Genomic DNA, 19,304 nt, shown 5'->3' on the forward strand with positions numbered 1-19,304 from the left:
TGTATATCTTCATCTCCCAGACAACAAATGATAGCTCTAGAAGCATGTGCCTCTGTGAATTCATTATAATCCATTGTTCTAATTAATGTTAGGTTTTGTTCTATTGTTGATGAATGAAGTTGTTGTTAATTGTTGATTAGATTTTCTATTTTTTATTTTATTTTGGTGAAATAGCTTAATATTATAATAAATTATTATGTTGTTGGATTTTGATTTATTGTTCATTGATGAATTTGGTCTTCACTGTTGATTTGATATTCTGGGTTTTTTTTGATTTGGTGAAATAGTTTAACAATTCCGCTTGCATGGACCCGGTCCACCATAAGGTTACCATGGACCAGGGTAATTAAGTAATTTTGCAGCGCTGAACCGTTTGAAATCACGTGTTCCAAAATAACAGAATGCGCGAAACCCTAAAATTGAAATCTCTCTCCTCCAACAGCAGCTTCTCTCTCCTACAGCAGCTTCTCTCTCCTCCAACAGCTTCTCTCTCTTCGAGCTTCAACAATGGAGGACGATTTAATCGATTTGAATATCGATTTAAATCGCGCAATAGAAGAAAAATTGTATAATTATGACGGTAATATTCGAATCCTAATAACTAACTACGAAGAATTATAGTAACTTTCATACTCATTGAGTAATTATTATTATTTTAGAAAATTTAGAGAATCATAGAGAAGTATATGACGTTGAAGATGAAGATGAAGGCACATCTCAGCAAGTTATGGTTGCAAATCAATGTATTGAAGAAGGTATGATATAGTATCTCTTAATATATATATATATATATATATATATATATATATATATATATATATATATATAGTAACTGTTATATTGATATAGTTAACATATTATAATTGCAGTAGTGTAACTAACATATAAAGAGGAATTATATTTAACGTAGAGTAACTATAACATACAAAGAGAAACTATGTTTAATGTAGAGTAACTATCTCATATAGATAGGACTTATAGTAACTGTAGATTAACTATAAACTATAGAGACTAACTATATAAAATGAAGAGTAACTATCACATATAAAGAGGAGCTATATACTGTAGAGTAACTATCACATATAAACAGGAGTTATATTAAATGTGAGTAACCATAATATATAAACAGTAACTATATAAAATAAAGAGTAACTATCAAATATAATGATAACTATATTTAAAATAAAGTAACTATAATTTATGAAAGGTAACTATATTAATTATAGAGTAACTTCACATAACGAAATAATCTATATAAGAAATAAACTACATTTAACTTATAGTAACTATAACATATAAAGAATAACTATATTAACTGTAGAGTAACTATAACAATCAATAGATCCTAAGTAAGTATGTTAAATATAGAGTAACTATAACAAATAAAGAGTAACTATATGAAATGTAGAGTAACTATAACAATCAATAGATCTTAAGTAACTATGTTAAATATATAGTAACTATAACATATAAAGAGTAACTATATAAAAATGAAGAGTAACTATCACATTTAATGATAATTATATTTGTATTTGTACAGGTTCAATAATACATTCAATTGATACAAACCACAGCATCTTTGAAAATCCAAATAATGAGCAGGAAGAAAACATTGATAAAGAATTAGATGGCAGTTTAATTGGAGAAGCAATGAAAACAACCGATGAGATTTATGATCTATATTGCAAACATGCTGCTATTATTGATTTTAGTGTACGAAAAGGGAAGAATAGATATAAAGAAGGAACCACAATTGTTAATGGAAAATACTTCTACTGCTCTGCTGCTGGAATAAGAGACCCTCCTAAAAACAAAGAACTCAAAAATGAAGATGATCAATCAGATGCAAAGAAGAAAGAAAGGAGAAAGAGGGTTATGATAACAAGAGCAAAATGTGAAGCTCAAATATTTGCAAAGAAGAATGAAAATGGAGATTTTGAAATAGAAAAGCATGTAGTGGTACATAATCACCCATTGACAAGAGAAATAAGTAATTATCTCCACCGATCGGAACGACAAATGACAGAACCTAAAAAAGAAGCTATTGAGGCAATGTCAGAATGTGGTCTAAGACCAATGGAGTCTTATAGGTATATGTCAACAGAAACTGGCGGAGACGACTGTGTAGGTCATACGATGATTGATCATCTAAACTACTGCTACAAGTTAAAAATGAAGCAAATTGATGGCAAGGATTCACAAACACTAGTGAACAAATTGTATGACATACAATCAATATATCCCGAGTTCTTTTTCAGAGTAAGACTCAATGCTGAAGGAAAAGTTGAGAGCCTATTTTGGAGGGATTCTATGATGAGAGAAGATTACAAAATATATGGAGATGTTCTAGTTTTTGATACTACATTCAGAACCAATAAGTACAATCTCATATGTGCTCCATTTGTTGGTATCAATAACCATTGGAAAAACACAATGTTTGCTTGTGCTTTCATTGGGGATGAAACCAAAAAAATCTTTCGTTTGGGTGTTTGAAACTTTTCTGAAGGCTATGGGAGGAAAGCACCCTATATCAATTTTCACTGATCAAGATGCAGCTATTGCTGCTGGAATAGAACAGGTACCTCTTCATATATTATAGTTACTATTTTGACAATATAGTAACTCTTTGTAAAAAAAAGTTACAATTTTGACAATATAGTAACTCTTTATAAAATATAGTTACTATTTTGACAGTATAGTAACTCTTTATAAAATATAGTTACTATTTTGACAATATAGTAACTCTTTATAAAATATAGTTACTATTTTGACAATATAGTATCTCTTTATAAAATATAGTTACTATTTTGACAATATAGTAACTCTTGATACAATATAGTTACTATTCTGAAAGTATAGTAACACTTTATAAAGTATAGTTACTATTTTGACAATATAGTAACTCTTTATAAAATATAGTTACTATTTTGACAATATAGAAACTCTTAATACAATATAGTTACTATTTTGACAATATAGTAACTCTTTATAAAACATAGTTACTATTTTGACAATATAGAAACTCTTAATACAATATAGTTACTATTTTGACAATATTAGTAATTCTTTATAAAATATAGTAACTCTTTATAAAATATAGTTACTATTTTGTGGAATTATATATATTCATTATTGTTTTTCAGGTTTTTCCTTCTTCAAGACACAGGTTATGCTTGTGGCACTTGAGTAAAAATGCAAACAGTAGGTTTGGTTTATTGAAGTCTGACAAAAACTTCAAAAACGCATTCTACAAGTGTTTAAGTGGGTGTATAACACCAAATGATTTTGAAGAAACTTGAAAATCTATGATCAACACTTTTAAGCTGGAAAAAGATAAATGGTTCAACAGATTGTATGGTCTTAAAGAAAAATGGTGTACATCTTTAAGTAAAGATTTTTTTTCTGCCGGTATACTTTCTTCACAAAGAAGTGAAAGTACAAACCATGCTGTTGGATTTAAAGCAAATAAAAGTACAATATTAACAGAGTTCTATAGTATTTTTCAAGCTACAATAAATCGATGGAGAAAAACCGAAGAAAAAGACGACTTTGACTGTACAAGGGGAATACCGACTTCAGAGCTAAGTATGAGTGCTATATTAAAACAGGCTGCAAATGTATACACGATAACACTTTTCCGTGATTTTGAAGAAGAGTTCAAGCTTTCTGTGGCAAGTAGTACAATGTTCAAGGGAAGTGTTGGAAGAACAGTGTTTTTTGAAGTGTGGATAGAAGTAATAGCAGGTAAAAAAACTATAAATCTTTATTTAATATTTGGAGTAGATGTTCTTTTGAATAATATTATATTATATGTAAATAATCTAACAGGATCAAGGCAAGAAGTTCAATACAAAATGGAAGATTCAACCGTCACTTGCACATGCAAAAACTTTGAAGAATCTGGATGGTTGTGCTTCCATTGTTTGAGAATATTGCATTTACATTCAATCAATACAATTCCAGATCGTTACATAACAACAAGATGGACTAGATATGCAAAGAAACAGATATGGAAAAGGGTTGATACAATAAAAAGGGAGAAAAGTGAAATCAACAATTTTACTGGTTGGAGATTACATATGATCAGAAGGTAATTTTTCAATATACATTAGTTCATTTTCATATAGTTACAATTACAGTTGATATTTGACTTCATGCTTAAACTTTATACCACAGATACTATAACTTGATTTTGAAAGGGCATAAGATAGCAAAGGCCAGAAAATTTATCGAGGAGAAGTTTAAAACGGATAATAAAGCAGTTGATGAAATCATAAAAAAGGAAGAAGAAAGGAAGGCAAAAGAAGAAGCTGCAAAGATAGCAGAACAAGAAAAGGCAAAAGCTGAAGCACAACGACAAACACAAGACGAAGAATCAACTAATTCTGAAATAACAATTGTGGTTGATCCTGATCGTGCTAATAATAAAGGAAAGAGTAAGAAGAGAATAAATGGTCAATATGACAATTACAAGCAGCCATCAAAGAAAGGAAAAAAGAAACACAAAGAATTTGGATCCAAGACACCAAATATTCAATTATTTACACCTAAAGAACAACTATTTTAGTGATGTTCTTGTTTTATATTATAGTTTTGACAATATAGTAACTCTTTATAAAATGTAGTTACTATTTTGAAAATATAGTTACTCTTAATAGAATATAGTTACTTTTCTGAAAATATAGTAACTCTTTATAAAATATAGTTACTATTTTGACAATATAGTAACTCTTAATACAATATAGTTACTATTCTGAAAATATAGTAACTCTTTATAAATTACTATTTTGACAATATAGTAACTCTTAATACAATATAGTTTACTATTTTGACAATATAGTAACTCTTAATACAATATAGTTACTATTTTGAATCATATAGTAACTATTACCAACATATAGTAACCTTTGGAATCATATAGTAACTCTTAATACAATATAGTTACTATTCTGAAAATATAGTAACTCTTTATAAAATATAGTTACTATTTTGACAATATAGTAACTCTTAATACAATATAGTTACTATTTTAACAATATAGTAACTCTTTATATAATATAGTTACTATTTTGACAATATAGTAACTCTTAATAGTTACTATTTTGACAATATAATATAGTAACTCTTAATACAATATAGTTACTATTCTAAAAAAATATTATGCAATCAAAATGACTTATAGTAACAATCTGTTTATCAAATAATAAAATACCATAAAAAAGAGAGTAATTTATCTTATTAAAGATAACTATATCTGTAAGATAGTAACTATTTGAATTTATACACAAAACTATTCACTATTTATATAGTGGTCACCCTTCTTTACATATAGTAACTCTATATAAAATATAGTTACTATTTTGACAATATAGTAACCTTCGTTATGCAATCATATGACTAACAAATTTATAAGAGTAACTATTTTTTTAAAAAAGTAACTATATCATTCAAATAGAAACTATATTTATACTGAGTAAATTGAACAATATGACACAGATACTGCAAAAGTTATAATTACTCTCATATATCAAACAATTAAAAAACACTGAGAGTAACTATATCAAAATTAGAATTAATTGTACTTTCTAAATAGTAATTTGACTACATACTAACACAAAAAATTAATTTTTTTTTCACCAATGATTATTAACCACGTGAAGCACCTCGTCCACGTCCCTTACCGCGGCTGCCTCCTCTTGCGCGTCTCCCGCCTTTGCCACGTCCTTTCTCTTCAACATTGACATCTGTCTCAGCTTCATCTTTTGTTTCAACATGTTTGGATTTCCTTGCTGAATTATTTCTTGCAACAATTTCAATTTTTGAAGCGTCATTCATGTATTTCTGCGTCAACTCTTCCCTTTGTTTAATTAGGGCATCCAAAACATCTTGTTTCCTGTTTTTCCTGAATGCAACCATTCGTTTCAGAAATTCATCTCTGCAACAATTCAAATCTGACAACACAATGGTGCCACACATACAAGCCCTGGGAAACTTCCTGAAATCCTCCTGCAAATATTAGAACAATAACTATTATAATAAAAACAGTAACTATGATAACAAAACAATAACTATAAAGAATGAAAAGAAAATATGAATAACAATAATTATTTTTAACACAAAAACTTACATCTGCCAAGGGATCAAAGTAAAAAATCCCAACACCATCTTGTACCGTTTCAACACCATGAAAGACCATCATAAACATGATCAAATAGACACAACAGTCTTTGTCATAAGCACCTCGCTTCCAATTACCACCGACCGGGATAAATTTGAAGCTTCTAATATCTTCATGATGAATGTTATCCATATCTTTCAGTAGTTTTTCCAATGAAGAACACTGTACAAAACATATAGTAACTATTACCAACATATAGTAACCTTTGGAATCATATAGTAACTATTACCAACATATAGTAACCATTAAAATCATATAGTAACTATTAAAATCATATAGTAACTATTACCAGTTGGTTAAAATCATATAGTAACTATTAAAATCATATAGTAACCATTAAAATCATATAGTAACTATTAAAATCATATAGTAACTATTAGAATCATATAGGAACCATTAAAATCATATAGTAACCATTACCAACATATAGTAACCTTTGGAATCATATAGTAACTATTGTATAAAGAGTTACTGTATTTTATAAAGAGTAACTCTTTGTACACATAATTATTTCTAAAACAGTATAGTAACTATTGCATAATATATAGTAACCTTTCAGATAATATAGTAACTATAGTACTAACCTATTAAATCACTCAGTAACTATTTATAAAACATAATTACTGCTTTAAAGTTAAATTACTTTCTAGAAAAGATAGTAACTATTTTAAAAACACAGTTACTGTTTTAAACAAATAGTAACCTTGTCAAAAATATAGTTCCTCTAAAAAAGAAAGACTAATATAAGGGTAACTATAACATTTATAGAGTAACTACAAAAAAAAAAAAGTAACTATAAAAAAAAACTTACCAAGACAGAATAAGATTTCTTCCTTTGTTCCATCTCTTTTGGTTCCAGAAGCATATTATCAATGAAGTAGACACTTTTGTCTTTCATACTAATGACAAACAGGTAATAATGCTTCGGGTCTTCAATCAGAAAGGAGCAAAAATCCATATAAAAAAGAAAAACAACAGATTACAACTACAAGAAAGGAGACAAAAAAAAGAAGATAATATGGTTATATAAAGAAAATATAAATCATACCATATTACAATCTTTCAACGATTGAACTCCATTTATATCTTTCACACCATAATTAAGACAAACACACAATTCAGACAAGACTTTTTCATTGTCTGGTTTCTCAATCAAATCAGCAACATATTTATGCAAATCAATATTAAAAGAAAAATTAAACAAAGGCCAAAAAAATTTAAAATAATTAACATTCTATATTATTAAAAATATAACTTACACAATATGTGCCACCTAAAAACAGTTTCTGAGGAGAACCGGCAGGATTCCTTTCATTTTCATTCAATAAGAAAGCCCAAGATTCAATATGAATCAAAAGAATATCAAATGTAGAAGGAAGTGTCCACATGTCATCTCTTGCTACCGCAATAAAATGATTGTATTCTACAACTTTATCACTGAAAAACATAAAAAAGAAACAATAAATATGTCAGAAGAATTATAAAGGTTACTATAATAAATAAAAAGTAACAATAGAATATAAAAGGTAAATATAGTAAACAAAAGGATACTATAGTATACAAATAGTAACTATATTATATGAAAGGTTACTATAAAGTTAAGGCAGCAACTTCACTTTTAAGAAAGGTAACTATATTATATGAAAGGTAACTACATTATATGAAAGGTAACTATAATATATGAAAGGTAACTATAATATATGAAAGGTATCTATTTTATATGAAAGGTAACTATAATATATGAATGGTAACTATATTATATGAAAGGTAACTATAAATTATTAAATGAGAAAACTTCTACTTACTCATTCAAAATACCCTCTCCATCAGTCAAAGCAGCAAAGTCCACAACTTCTTGAACAAATGCTTGAAGATGCCTCATTAAATCTTCAAATGCTATCATAAACGGAGACATAAACATCACATTTTCCTCTATGCCATAGACACTGACATTCACTCTTGATACAACATGGTTGTTAATGATGCATTTTTGAAATGCAGCCCACACGCGCTCATATTCTTCTATTTCTTCATCATCATCCTCCGTAGTTTCTTTAGCTTTTCTTTTCAAAGAATCAAGAACTGCATGTATTTGAGTGTCAGGATCAACTTCTCGAATAATTGCTTGGGTAGATGTTGTTGCATCAACAATAGCAGCAGTACACAAACTTGCAGGCTCAGTTGGAACAACGACAGAAGGTTGAGGGGCAACGGTAACAACTGGATTGTTACTTGAACCAAAAATATCATCCTAACCATTTGGTAGATTCTTCACCAATTGATGAATCTCCACCAACTCATCAACCATCTTTTGATAAGTGAAAATTTCCAAAATATCATCGCCATGGTTCTGCGAAGGCATTGAAGCCTTTAATTTGAACAGCTCTTCAGCATGGATGGCTGAAACTACATCCAGATATCTCTTCATCAACAACCACTGACCATGAAAATCCTAAAAAACAAAATACATAAATTTAAATATGGAACATAATATGAAAATTTAATTAAAAGTACAAAAAATATTATAAGAAAAGGTATCTATAGTATATAAAGATAACTATATAAAAGTTAACTATAGTATAAGAAAGGTAACTATAGAATATAAAAGATAACTATAGAAAATAAAAGATAACTATAGTAAATAAAAGGTAACTATAGTATATAAAAGATATCTATAGTATACACAAGATAACTATAGTATATAAAACATATAGTAACTATTTATACCATATAGTAACTGTTTAAAACATATAGTTACTGTTTATTAAAACAAAGTAATGGTAACTTAGTGTATGAAAGACAACTATAGTACATAAAAGATAACTATAGAATATAAAAGATAACTATATATACCTACATTTACTAAACCAAAGATAATGATAACAATAGTGTATAAAAGATAAGTATAGCATATAAAAAATAACTATACTATATATTGACAAATATATCAATAATAAAGTAAATTTACATCAGTGGCTTTAGAGAAAATTTCTTCATCAGTAGGATGAGATTCAAGGATTTCAAACTGAAGAATCCTAGGACGCCGACTTGGAATTCGACGGCTAACATAGGGCTGTTCAGCTCTTCCCCCACTGCTGCCAGCTTCATTTTCTTTCGAAATAGATTTGATTTGTGTCAAATCTATTTGACCATCAACAAAAACAAACTTTTTGGAAATTGGATACTTCTCCTTCTCCAAAATACCAGAACCATATAATGCACTCATATTGGAATGTTCAGCATGAATCCGATCGGTTACCATCTTCGATGTCCAATGCTGAATAAGAGGTAAGTGATCAGGAATACCACTGGAATTCCTAAACTTAATCCTCTGAAAATACACAAGTTGCAAAAACACAACACAGCCTCCAAATGTCTTTTGATCTTTGCCTTTCAATAAACAATTTTTAAATTTCACTGTTTCCTCACATAATACGTCAAGAACGTATTTACACCAATTGTGTTTGGGAATCATTTTAGGATCTTCCAAAGCCTTAGCCAATCTCAAATCTACAGTCCTATTGGCTGTTGGAGTAAAAAATGTAGAGAAAGCAACAAAAACAAATAATTGTTTAAACAGATCACCACCATCTGTCAACAATTTAATCCTGTCCTCAAGCAACCTTATAGGAATTTGAGCATTGACCTCTTCAAAACCGAACTCTTTTCTCCGCTTGATCTTCAAATCAAAATCAGGATTAGTGGAATTGCGCCCACGTTTAACCCCTTCAACCTCCAGCTCAGAAAGGGGGAGCATAAACAAATCGTACACATCATAATCAGTGATTTCAAATTGCTTGGAATCACTGATTGTAAACAGAGAACTCACACCATCAAAGCACTTGATGCACCAGTACATCATCTGAGTGTTTTTTCGACTTAATTGAAGGCCTAAAAATCCTCCAAACCCTATCTCTTGAACAGCTGCCTTTTGATCAGGAGAGAAGTCTTTAATTAATTTACACAATGATCCTCCTGAACATTGTGTATCAAAATTAAACCTGAAAAAATGAATAATGAAAGTAAGTCAGCTTTATATATCATATAGTAACTATTTAGAATACATAGTAACTGTTTAAAACATGTAGTAACTATTAGAAACATATAGTAACTATTTAGAAAATATAGTAACTATTTAAAACATATAGTAACCTTTCAAATAATATAGTAACTATAGTACACATAGAACCTATTTATAACATATAGTAACTATTTAGAACATATAGTAACTATTTAGAAAATATAGTTACTATTTTGACAATATAGTAACTCTTTATAAAATATAGTTAGTATTTTGACAATATAGTAACTCTTTATAAAATATAGTTACTATTTTGACAATATAGTAACTCTTTATAAAATATAGTTACTATTTTGACAATATAGTAACTCTTAATACAATATAGTTACTATTCTGAAATTATAGTAACACTTTATAAAGTATAGTTACTATTTTGACAATATAGTAACTCTTTATAAAATATAGTTACTATTTTGACAATATAGTAATTCTTTATAAAATATAGTAACTGTTTAGAACATATAGTGACTATTAACAACATATAGTAACCTTTGGAATCATAATGGTAAATGTTTAAAACATATAGTAACTATTTAAAACATATAGTTACTATTTAGAACATATGGTACATGTTTAAACATATAGTAACTAATTAAAAACATATAGTAATTATTTAGAACATATAGTAACTGTTTACAAAATAAAGATAGTGTGTACCTATTACAAAGATATAGTAACTACTTAAAACATATAGTAACTATATATAAATTAAATTAACACTTACACAATTGGCAAGCCATCAGCACCAACTTCTTTCAGAACTTGAGAATGAATTTGATAAGATTCAGGATGTGCAACGTCAACCAAAGCAGAATTTTGTAAAGCTAGTTGATTAGATTCTGGTTCTTCAATTGGTTCGATTTCAGGTTGAAGCTCAATATCTTTTGTTTTGCGCTTGTCAACCTTTTTGTTCTTTTTTATGCCCACAGAATCCTTAGCAACTGAAAACAAAACAATTATAAGACAAAATATTACTATATAGTAACCATTACAATCATATAGTAACAATTAAAATCATATAGCAACCATAATAGAATATAGTAACCATTTGAATGTTATAGTAACTATTACAAACATATAGTAACCTTTGAAATCATAGAGTAACTATTTATAACACATAGTAACTATTTATTAGACATAGTAACTGTTTATTAGACATAGTAACTATTTGTAACGAAGTAACTATTTATTAGACATAGTAACTATTTATAACATATAGTAACTATTGTAGATATATAGTAACTGTTCAAATCATTGAGTACATAGTAACTATTTCTTAGACATAGTAACTGTTAATTAGACATAGTAACTATTTATAACAATGTAACTATTTTAGACATAGTCACTATTTTAAAGACATAGTAACTATTGTAAACAGATAGTAACTATTTTAAACACATAGTAACTATTTTAAACACATAGTAACAACTTTAAACACATAGTAACTATTTTAAACACATAGTTACTATTTTAAAATAATAGTAACTGTTGTTAAAAATATAATTAATGTAAAAACTACTACTAAAATAACCACAACGAACATTAAGGTAACTATAAAAACACTTCAAAAAATAAAATAAAGGTAACTATATCATTCATATACTAACTATATTAAACATAAACACTAATTTCAACAAAACAACATGAAAATCAAATCGCTCAAAAAATAAACCACTGAAATCACTTCAAAAACATACCAGAAGGTTGATTACGAAAACAAAACCTAATTTCAGCAAAACAACATGCAAATCAAATCTCTCAAAAAAACCACTGAAATCACTTCAAAAACATACCAGAAGGTTGATTACGCCGCGGACGAGTTTGAACAACTTCATTCGCCGGTTGTTCCGACGAAGCGACGACAACGTCCTTTTTTGAAACAGTAACTACCTTCTTTTTCACCATGTTAACAGAAATTCAAACAACGCAGTGATTTTTTGATGATTTTTGAGTGATTTTTGAGTTGATTTGGACACAAAACCTAGAAATTATTGATGAAACTGAATGAAAGAGGGAAATTGAGAAACAGTTGAGAGAGGAGAGAGAAATTGAGAGAGAATTGCAGGAAGTTGAAACGCGCAAAAAAAAGAAATAAAAAAAATTCAAATTAGTTTATATACTACACGAATCCGCACGTGACAGTCACTTGTTTTCAGTTGCTAAGAAAGTTGTAATGCCTATAATACCCTGGTCCATGCTATGGACCCGGTTTAGTATAGTGTAAATAAATAGCTTAATTATTAAACCAGATGATTTTATACGAGAAAACACATAAACAATTGATTGAAATCGGATTTTTTTTGGCAAATATTTGATTGAAATAAAAAATATTTGATTGAATTTATTGAAAAAACAAAAGATATATTATATGCGGGTACAGGCGGGTAGAAGAGGTTGGTGGATATCCACGTGGGTGGTGGATATGGTTATAGGAATGCATCCGCCTAGGCGGGTGTGGACGAGAAATTTATACCCGCAGCGGGTGGCGGGTAGGTGATGGGTGTAAATTTTTTTGGCGGGTGCGAGTACGGGGGAGGGGGTCCCCGTACCCGCACCGCCCAATTGCCATCCCTATGAATGACTCCATTATTGGGGATCTCAAAAAATGGTTGAAACGTGGTGCGTTCTGTTCAACTTAGTTGACTTGAACTTATCTGAACTTATCTGATCTGAACTTATATGAACTTATTGGAACTTATCTGAACTTATTGGAACTTCTTAAAACTTATTGGAACTTATTACTAATAATAAATAATAAATACTCCCTCCGATCCTATTTGTTCAACCCGTTTCCATTTTAAGAGTTTCTTTTTGTTCTACCCATTTAGAATCTATTCTATTTTTGGCCATACTTTTTTTTTCCCAATATACCCTCACATTTCTATCTAATTACAAAATACCTAAAGATTCTACCCATATTCCCACATAAATTTTCCAACCCCTAATATTAAATTAAATTAACTAGTTTTTTTGCCCGTGCTACGCACGATATATATTTTTTAATCAAATTAAATAATAATGTTAGATATAAACGTTGAAGGCCGGGAAATTAACTAAATAATAAAGTATTGATTAATTGGGAGTTTTAAGAATACTAAAAGTTTTTCTATTACTCTGTATATATTTAGGGAGAGTTGTTCAAAATAAGTTAAAGTTTATAAAAATAAGGAAAATTTGTCATTATTAATCCAACCTTTGCCCGGTTTTCTTTAATTAAGCCTACCTTAGCTATTTTTCTAAATAATCCAACCTTTATGACCCAACTACTATTATTAAGCCTAACAAGTAAATGACCTGCTGTAACCGGTTACCACCCTTACGTGGCAATATAACCGTTACAATTTTTTCCCTCGTTTTCTTTAATTGTTGTTTTAATGTTCTTTAATAGCTGAAATCACCTCTAGCGTTCATACTCATATGCTCACATACGTCCGTATGTATTAGCCCTAGTAGTTCGCTTGCTCTTTCTCCCACCTTTGAGAAAGGTCGCTTTGTCATTTTTCCAATTAAACAAGATTCGCATTGATCAATCTTCTCTAAGTCGAATGATTCTAGAATGCCCTTCCTTTGAAGTCTTTCCATGCATTTTGTGTTTATATGGCCAAATCGACAATGCCACATATATGTGATATCGGAATCACCAGTTTTAGCCTTTTTAGTATTTATGTTATAAATGTGTTTGCTCGTATCTAGCACATATAGACCATTTTCTTGTTGTGCTGAACCATTAAAAATTCCATTCAAAGAAAAAGAACAACTATTGTCTTTAAATTGAAAACTAAAACCTTTAGAATCCAAACTTGAAACGGAAATAATGTTTCTGGTGATACTAGGAACATAGTAAAAGTTTTCTAGTTCCAAAACAAAACCACTAGGCAAAGAAATAAAATAAGATCCTACGGCTAATGCAGCAATCCGTGCTCCATTTCCCACGCGTAGATCCATCTTGCCTTTATCAAGATTTCTACTTCTCCTTAGTCCCTGCGAATTGGAACATAAGTGTGAGCCACAACCAGTATCTAATACCCAAGAAGTAGAATTATCAAGATTACAGTGTATAACATATATACCTGAAGTAGAAGGAACGTTCCCGTTCTTCTCATCTTCCTTTCTCTTTGAGAAATCCCTATTCCAATGCCCCTTCTTCTTGCAGTAGAAGCATTCAGAGTCGGAAGGAGAACGAGTCACCCTTTTCTGTTTACCAGAACTGGTGCCGTTGGACTTAGGTGAGGGCGTAGCTTGCCCTTAACCTTCTTTCCCTCTCCCTTGCCTGATTTCGTGAAGCCTTTGCCCTTACGCACCATAAGCACGTCGTGCTTATTCTCTTGCTTGAGCGTCTTTTCAACGGTTTTCAGCATACCGTGAAGCTCAGTAAGAGTTTTCTCCATGCTGTTCATGTTGTAATTTAACTTGAAGTGATCATATCCACTATGAAGCAAATGGAGAATGATGTCAATAGCCATTTCATTTGAGACGTCGGAACCTAGAGTCCAATCATTTTAAGAACATGTGGGCTCACTGGTTCTCCTTTCTTGAGCTTAGTCCCAAGGATCAACCTCTGAGTCTCGAATCTTTCGATTCTGGCTTGGTCCTGAAACATGTTCTTCAATGCCGAGATGATTTGGTAAGCATCCGAGTTAATGAACGTTTTCTGAAGTTCAGGATTTATGGATTCAAGCATCACACATTTGACATCCCTGTTGGCCTGGATCTAACGGTTAAGGGCAGCTTGTGTCACCTCCGACCCGGCGGCCTCTAGTAACTCTTCCTCGAGGACATATTCTTGTTCCTCATGCATTAGAACTGTTTGCAAGTTCCTTTTCCAGTTGAGGAAATTGTTGACGTTCAACTTCTCTTTGTCGAGAATTGAACGCAGGTTGAACGAGTTGTTACTGTTTGCGGGCATTTGATTACTACATTTGGAAAGAATTTGCAATAAATAACCATTCATAACTTTAATAACTTTGAAATAAGTGCTAACATGCAATCATTCAAGCTATTAAACATTTCATTCACGCAAAAGAAAAACATGGTCCAAAATGAATGAAACGATTCCAAGACCCTAAAAGTCTTAAATCCTTAAGCAGTTTTGGCATGTCTTAAGTCTTTTAAGATTCTAGGTAAGCAAAACCTATTGCTAGTAATCTCCAAATTACTCTTGGTTAATAAATTAATACCAGAATTTATCCCATTGCCATTACATATGCCATTGTTGTTTGAGTTAAAACCACAATCAACGTGTTCCTTTGGGATACCTTACCATCTAAGTCAACTAAAATAGCACCTCGGTTTGGCGGAAACCTACTACGTTAGATCCTTAGATTTTTGTAAGTGCTTGATTTGGAAGGCAACTTTTGAACTCAATATTACTTTGGACCTAGTTGTTTATATGTTGGTTCGATTATTTAGTGAACTAAATCTAATCAAGCATACAAACAACATTCATGCATAATATATTCATACATTCACAATATATAGTGCATAAATAAAATTGGTGCACTAGTATGGCCCAAAACTCTTGTCTTGAAGCATCCAATCTTCTTCACCGTCTTGTTAGCTTGATATCGTCTTGAACTTCATTCAATGCTAACTTAAAGTTCTAAACTAGAAATACTTGAAATAATAAAAATTACATCAAAATTTCAATGGTACGCAGAACATATTTAAAACTTTACATTCAAAGATAAAATGGTTCGCAGACCGTATTTAACTATCCTAGATTGGCCATACTAGTCAATTGGAGTACCTGCATTACATAAAATATATATTCTATGCATTCATCCATTCGTATCCTAAAACGAATGGCCCAATTAAATATGCAAAAAAATCATGTTCACATAAACATGTCCTAAAAGATTAATCAATTCCGAATTATTTATCCTTAGAATATATTCTAATCAAAATTTAATTTAATTAAAATAAAGTGCCATACGAAAATAATTAAAATAATTATTTCATTTTAATTTCATTAAGCGGCTCCCACTCAAACCAATATTTTATTCCGGATAATTAAATATGAAATATTTAATTAAACTCACGACCCGGCCCAAGTTAAATGAAATAATTAATTAATTATCCCGTTAGCCATTTTTAATGCAAATATTAAATATAAAGCCCAATGAACGAAAATTGCCAAAATTGTGCAATGCGGGCTAGGCTTGCACCCAACCCAACACTGCCATGTGCTGTGTGAGGCCATATGAGGCCACGAGCTCATCGCCCATGCCTCACAAGCCTCACTGCACACCCTCGCAGCCATCGCTGCTCGTGGCATTGTTGTGCTCGTGTTGTGCTGCTCGTCGCTGCGCGCAAGGCAAGGCATCAACGCCCCTTGCTTGCTCGCAGCTCGCAAGCCAAAGCCTAACTGCCTTGCTCGCTCTCTCGGCCAGCGCACGTGGCACGCCAGCTCGCTTGCTGGCTGCCCGCGTTGTTGTGCCTGTGCTGCGGGGAGGCAGCGCGCATTGGCTACGACGAGCCACACACACCGCACACCCCTTGTTCGTGCCTTTGGTTCGATCCATACGAACCAACTAATTAAAAATAATAATTTTCAATTTCACGAAACATATTTGCATTAGTTATTTTTCACAAAATTAACCGTTTTTATTTTCGAAAAATAACAAGTTTACGATTTAATTAATTTTTACAACAATCCAATTTTGCAAAATTTATTAAATCTAGGCTAACAATATTCAAATTTAACGAACGAACAATGTTAACAAAAATTTGAACATTTTTGATAATCGAAACTAAAATTTTAAATCGTTCTAAACATTTAAATTTCAGATTTTTACCGATTTGGTTTAAGTGACGATTAAAATTAACGAATCTAATCAAAATTTTAATCCAATAATTTTTAAAAACTTCCACTTTATATGAAATTATATTCCCTTTCCCAATTAACCAAATTTCCAGATCTAAATTATTTAAAAAATTAATTAGCGATCTAAAAATTACAAATTTGGGGAAAGTGAAATTATGGTTTATACTTAACATTTATGGCCGAAAATTTTACCATAATTTTAAAATATACCCAAAAACAGTAGGGAAAAATTTCAATCAATTCCGAGTAGTTTAGGTCGACCAATTAATTGAAAAACTTTTCGAAATTGTTAATTTAATTCGTTACTTAACAAAAACGCCCAAAAACTCATACTTCGAGGCCTGTTTTTGCAATTTTTTCTCATGAGTTGATCTTCGAAATCATTTTCAATCAGATTAGGATCAGAAAAATCGAATTTTCGAAACCTTTTGAATTCAGAACATATTATACGATTCATCCAATAATCCACAATATTTCGAAAAATTCAACATAAATCCAAAAAAAAATCCGACAGCGTACAAAAACATATAATTAATGCTAAAGAGTACTTTAATACATAAGGCTCATGATACCATTGTAGGGGAATACAGTTAAATACATATAACATATGCGGAACAATCCCTAAAGCCAGGAAACATGTATAAAGCACAGATTAAGCAAACTTACATTCGAAGCGTGTTTTCCCGATTTTATGAGTCAGGAACACGAACAAAGAACTCCAATCGTCGTTCCTCTATTTGGTTCACCGACACGTTCAGATCCGTCTTGATAATCGTAGCTTAGACAATATTCAATAGTGTTTGCTTTTTGGGAAGAACAGTTTTCTGTAGAGAGCAAAACTGAAACTACGTAATATTAGAATTAGGTTTTCAGATTGGAAAAACTGACTTAGGAGTGTGGAATATAACCTAGGTTATATTATGTGTAATCGGCCAAGGCACAAGGCCTTAACCGGCCACACACTCACACTCACCGAAGCCACATAGTCACGCAAGCCCAGCAGCAGGCCGAAGCCCACAGCAGCCGAGCAGCAGCAATGGGTCGCGAGCATTGCTTTCTATGCTCGTTGCGCTGCTTCCCCTTGTGCGCGCACACGCTGTGCCGCGGGCGGGCTTGCTTGCTGCACGCGAGCTTGCTGGCTCGTTGGGCCTTGCGCGCATGCGCGCTTGGCTCGATTGGCCGGCAGCTCCCTTGCGGCTAGTATTCGCGACTAATGCCTTACGGCTATTATTTATCGTATCGTACACGACGAATCACCGTCGTACAATACGATTATTCGTTTCGCCCAGCTTACGAATATTCGAGATACGATATACGATTCCGATGCAAGGTCGTATCGTATATTATGTTTTTCCGAACTAATTCCCGAAAAGCTATTAAATGAATTTCCGATTCATTTATTCCGGTGATCTGTTACATGCCATTGGTGTGACCTTATAGGTTCAGTCAAGAGTAAGCTGTGAGCCTAATATAGATTAGAACTCACTGATCGGAAGCATTGCTCCAGCTAGCTGTTCCGATCACTTGATCTCACCGAATTAATCGTTCGTAATTAATTTGAACCTTGGTATTAGACTTAATGCACCTTGGGTGAAGGACACATTTCCTTCAAAACTCATCAAACCTAGAAATGGTGCGACCTTAAGTTCATCTAGATAATCAACACTTTGTTGGTTATATCCGATTGAAGATGGTAGATGAATATAATTCACCAATTTGGGTGAAAATCGAAGAAATAAAATAAATAATGGGTCAAATTTTCGTCCAGAGAACAATGAAATTCATCAAAAATTGCTATCAACTCAATAAACATCGAAACCGTAAATTTAGTGCAGGAGCCGTTGATTTTGTTGGTTGTTTTTTTATTAAATCCGCAACGAATTTTCGATTGATTTTGAGAAGAAAGATGAAACGGGTGTGAAGATTCTAAGGAAAGGGGAATTCCTTTTGTTATCTCTAATGAGCGTTGGAAATATAATTCCATTAGTGATGAATTTGACATTAATTATTTGTTTTGAGTTTATTTTATTTTATTGGTGATTAATTTATGAGTGGGAGTTTTTGAAAGACAAATTTGAGGATCTTGGGTTATGAAAAATGGAATCGGATGAGTAATTAATTATAACTAAAGATCTAATTTTATAAAAGAAAACAATTTGGAATTAGATATTCTCCTTAAAAAATATTGATTTAATTTCCTTCCCTAAATAGTGTTTTAATCT

General features: G+C 31.2%; 2 protein-coding genes across 2 annotated transcripts; both read left to right on the plus strand.

Annotated features, from left to right (window-relative positions):
• The first annotated feature begins 507 nt into the window (after positions 1-507).
• On the plus strand, positions 508-2,378 carry LOC110798052 (uncharacterized). The gene is made up of 4 exons (XM_056832397.1): positions 508-580; positions 660-755; positions 1,541-2,259; positions 2,370-2,378. The coding sequence occupies exons 1-4, from the start codon at positions 508-510 to the stop codon at positions 2,376-2,378; spliced, it is 897 nt and encodes a 298-aa protein (XP_056688375.1).
• A 927-nt stretch (positions 2,379-3,305) lies between these two features.
• On the plus strand, positions 3,306-5,549 carry LOC130463303 (protein FAR1-RELATED SEQUENCE 1-like). Its single transcript, XM_056832398.1, has 4 exons — positions 3,306-3,744; positions 3,829-4,090; positions 4,177-4,436; positions 5,497-5,549. The coding sequence occupies exons 1-4, from the start codon at positions 3,306-3,308 to the stop codon at positions 5,547-5,549; spliced, it is 1,014 nt and encodes a 337-aa protein (XP_056688376.1).
• Positions 5,550-19,304: the final 13,755 nt, after the last annotated feature.

The sequence above is a fragment of the Spinacia oleracea genome, chromosome 6, assembly GCF_020520425.1.
Source record: "Spinacia oleracea cultivar Varoflay chromosome 6, BTI_SOV_V1, whole genome shotgun sequence".
Lineage (NCBI taxonomy): Eukaryota > Viridiplantae > Streptophyta > Magnoliopsida > Caryophyllales > Amaranthaceae > Spinacia > Spinacia oleracea.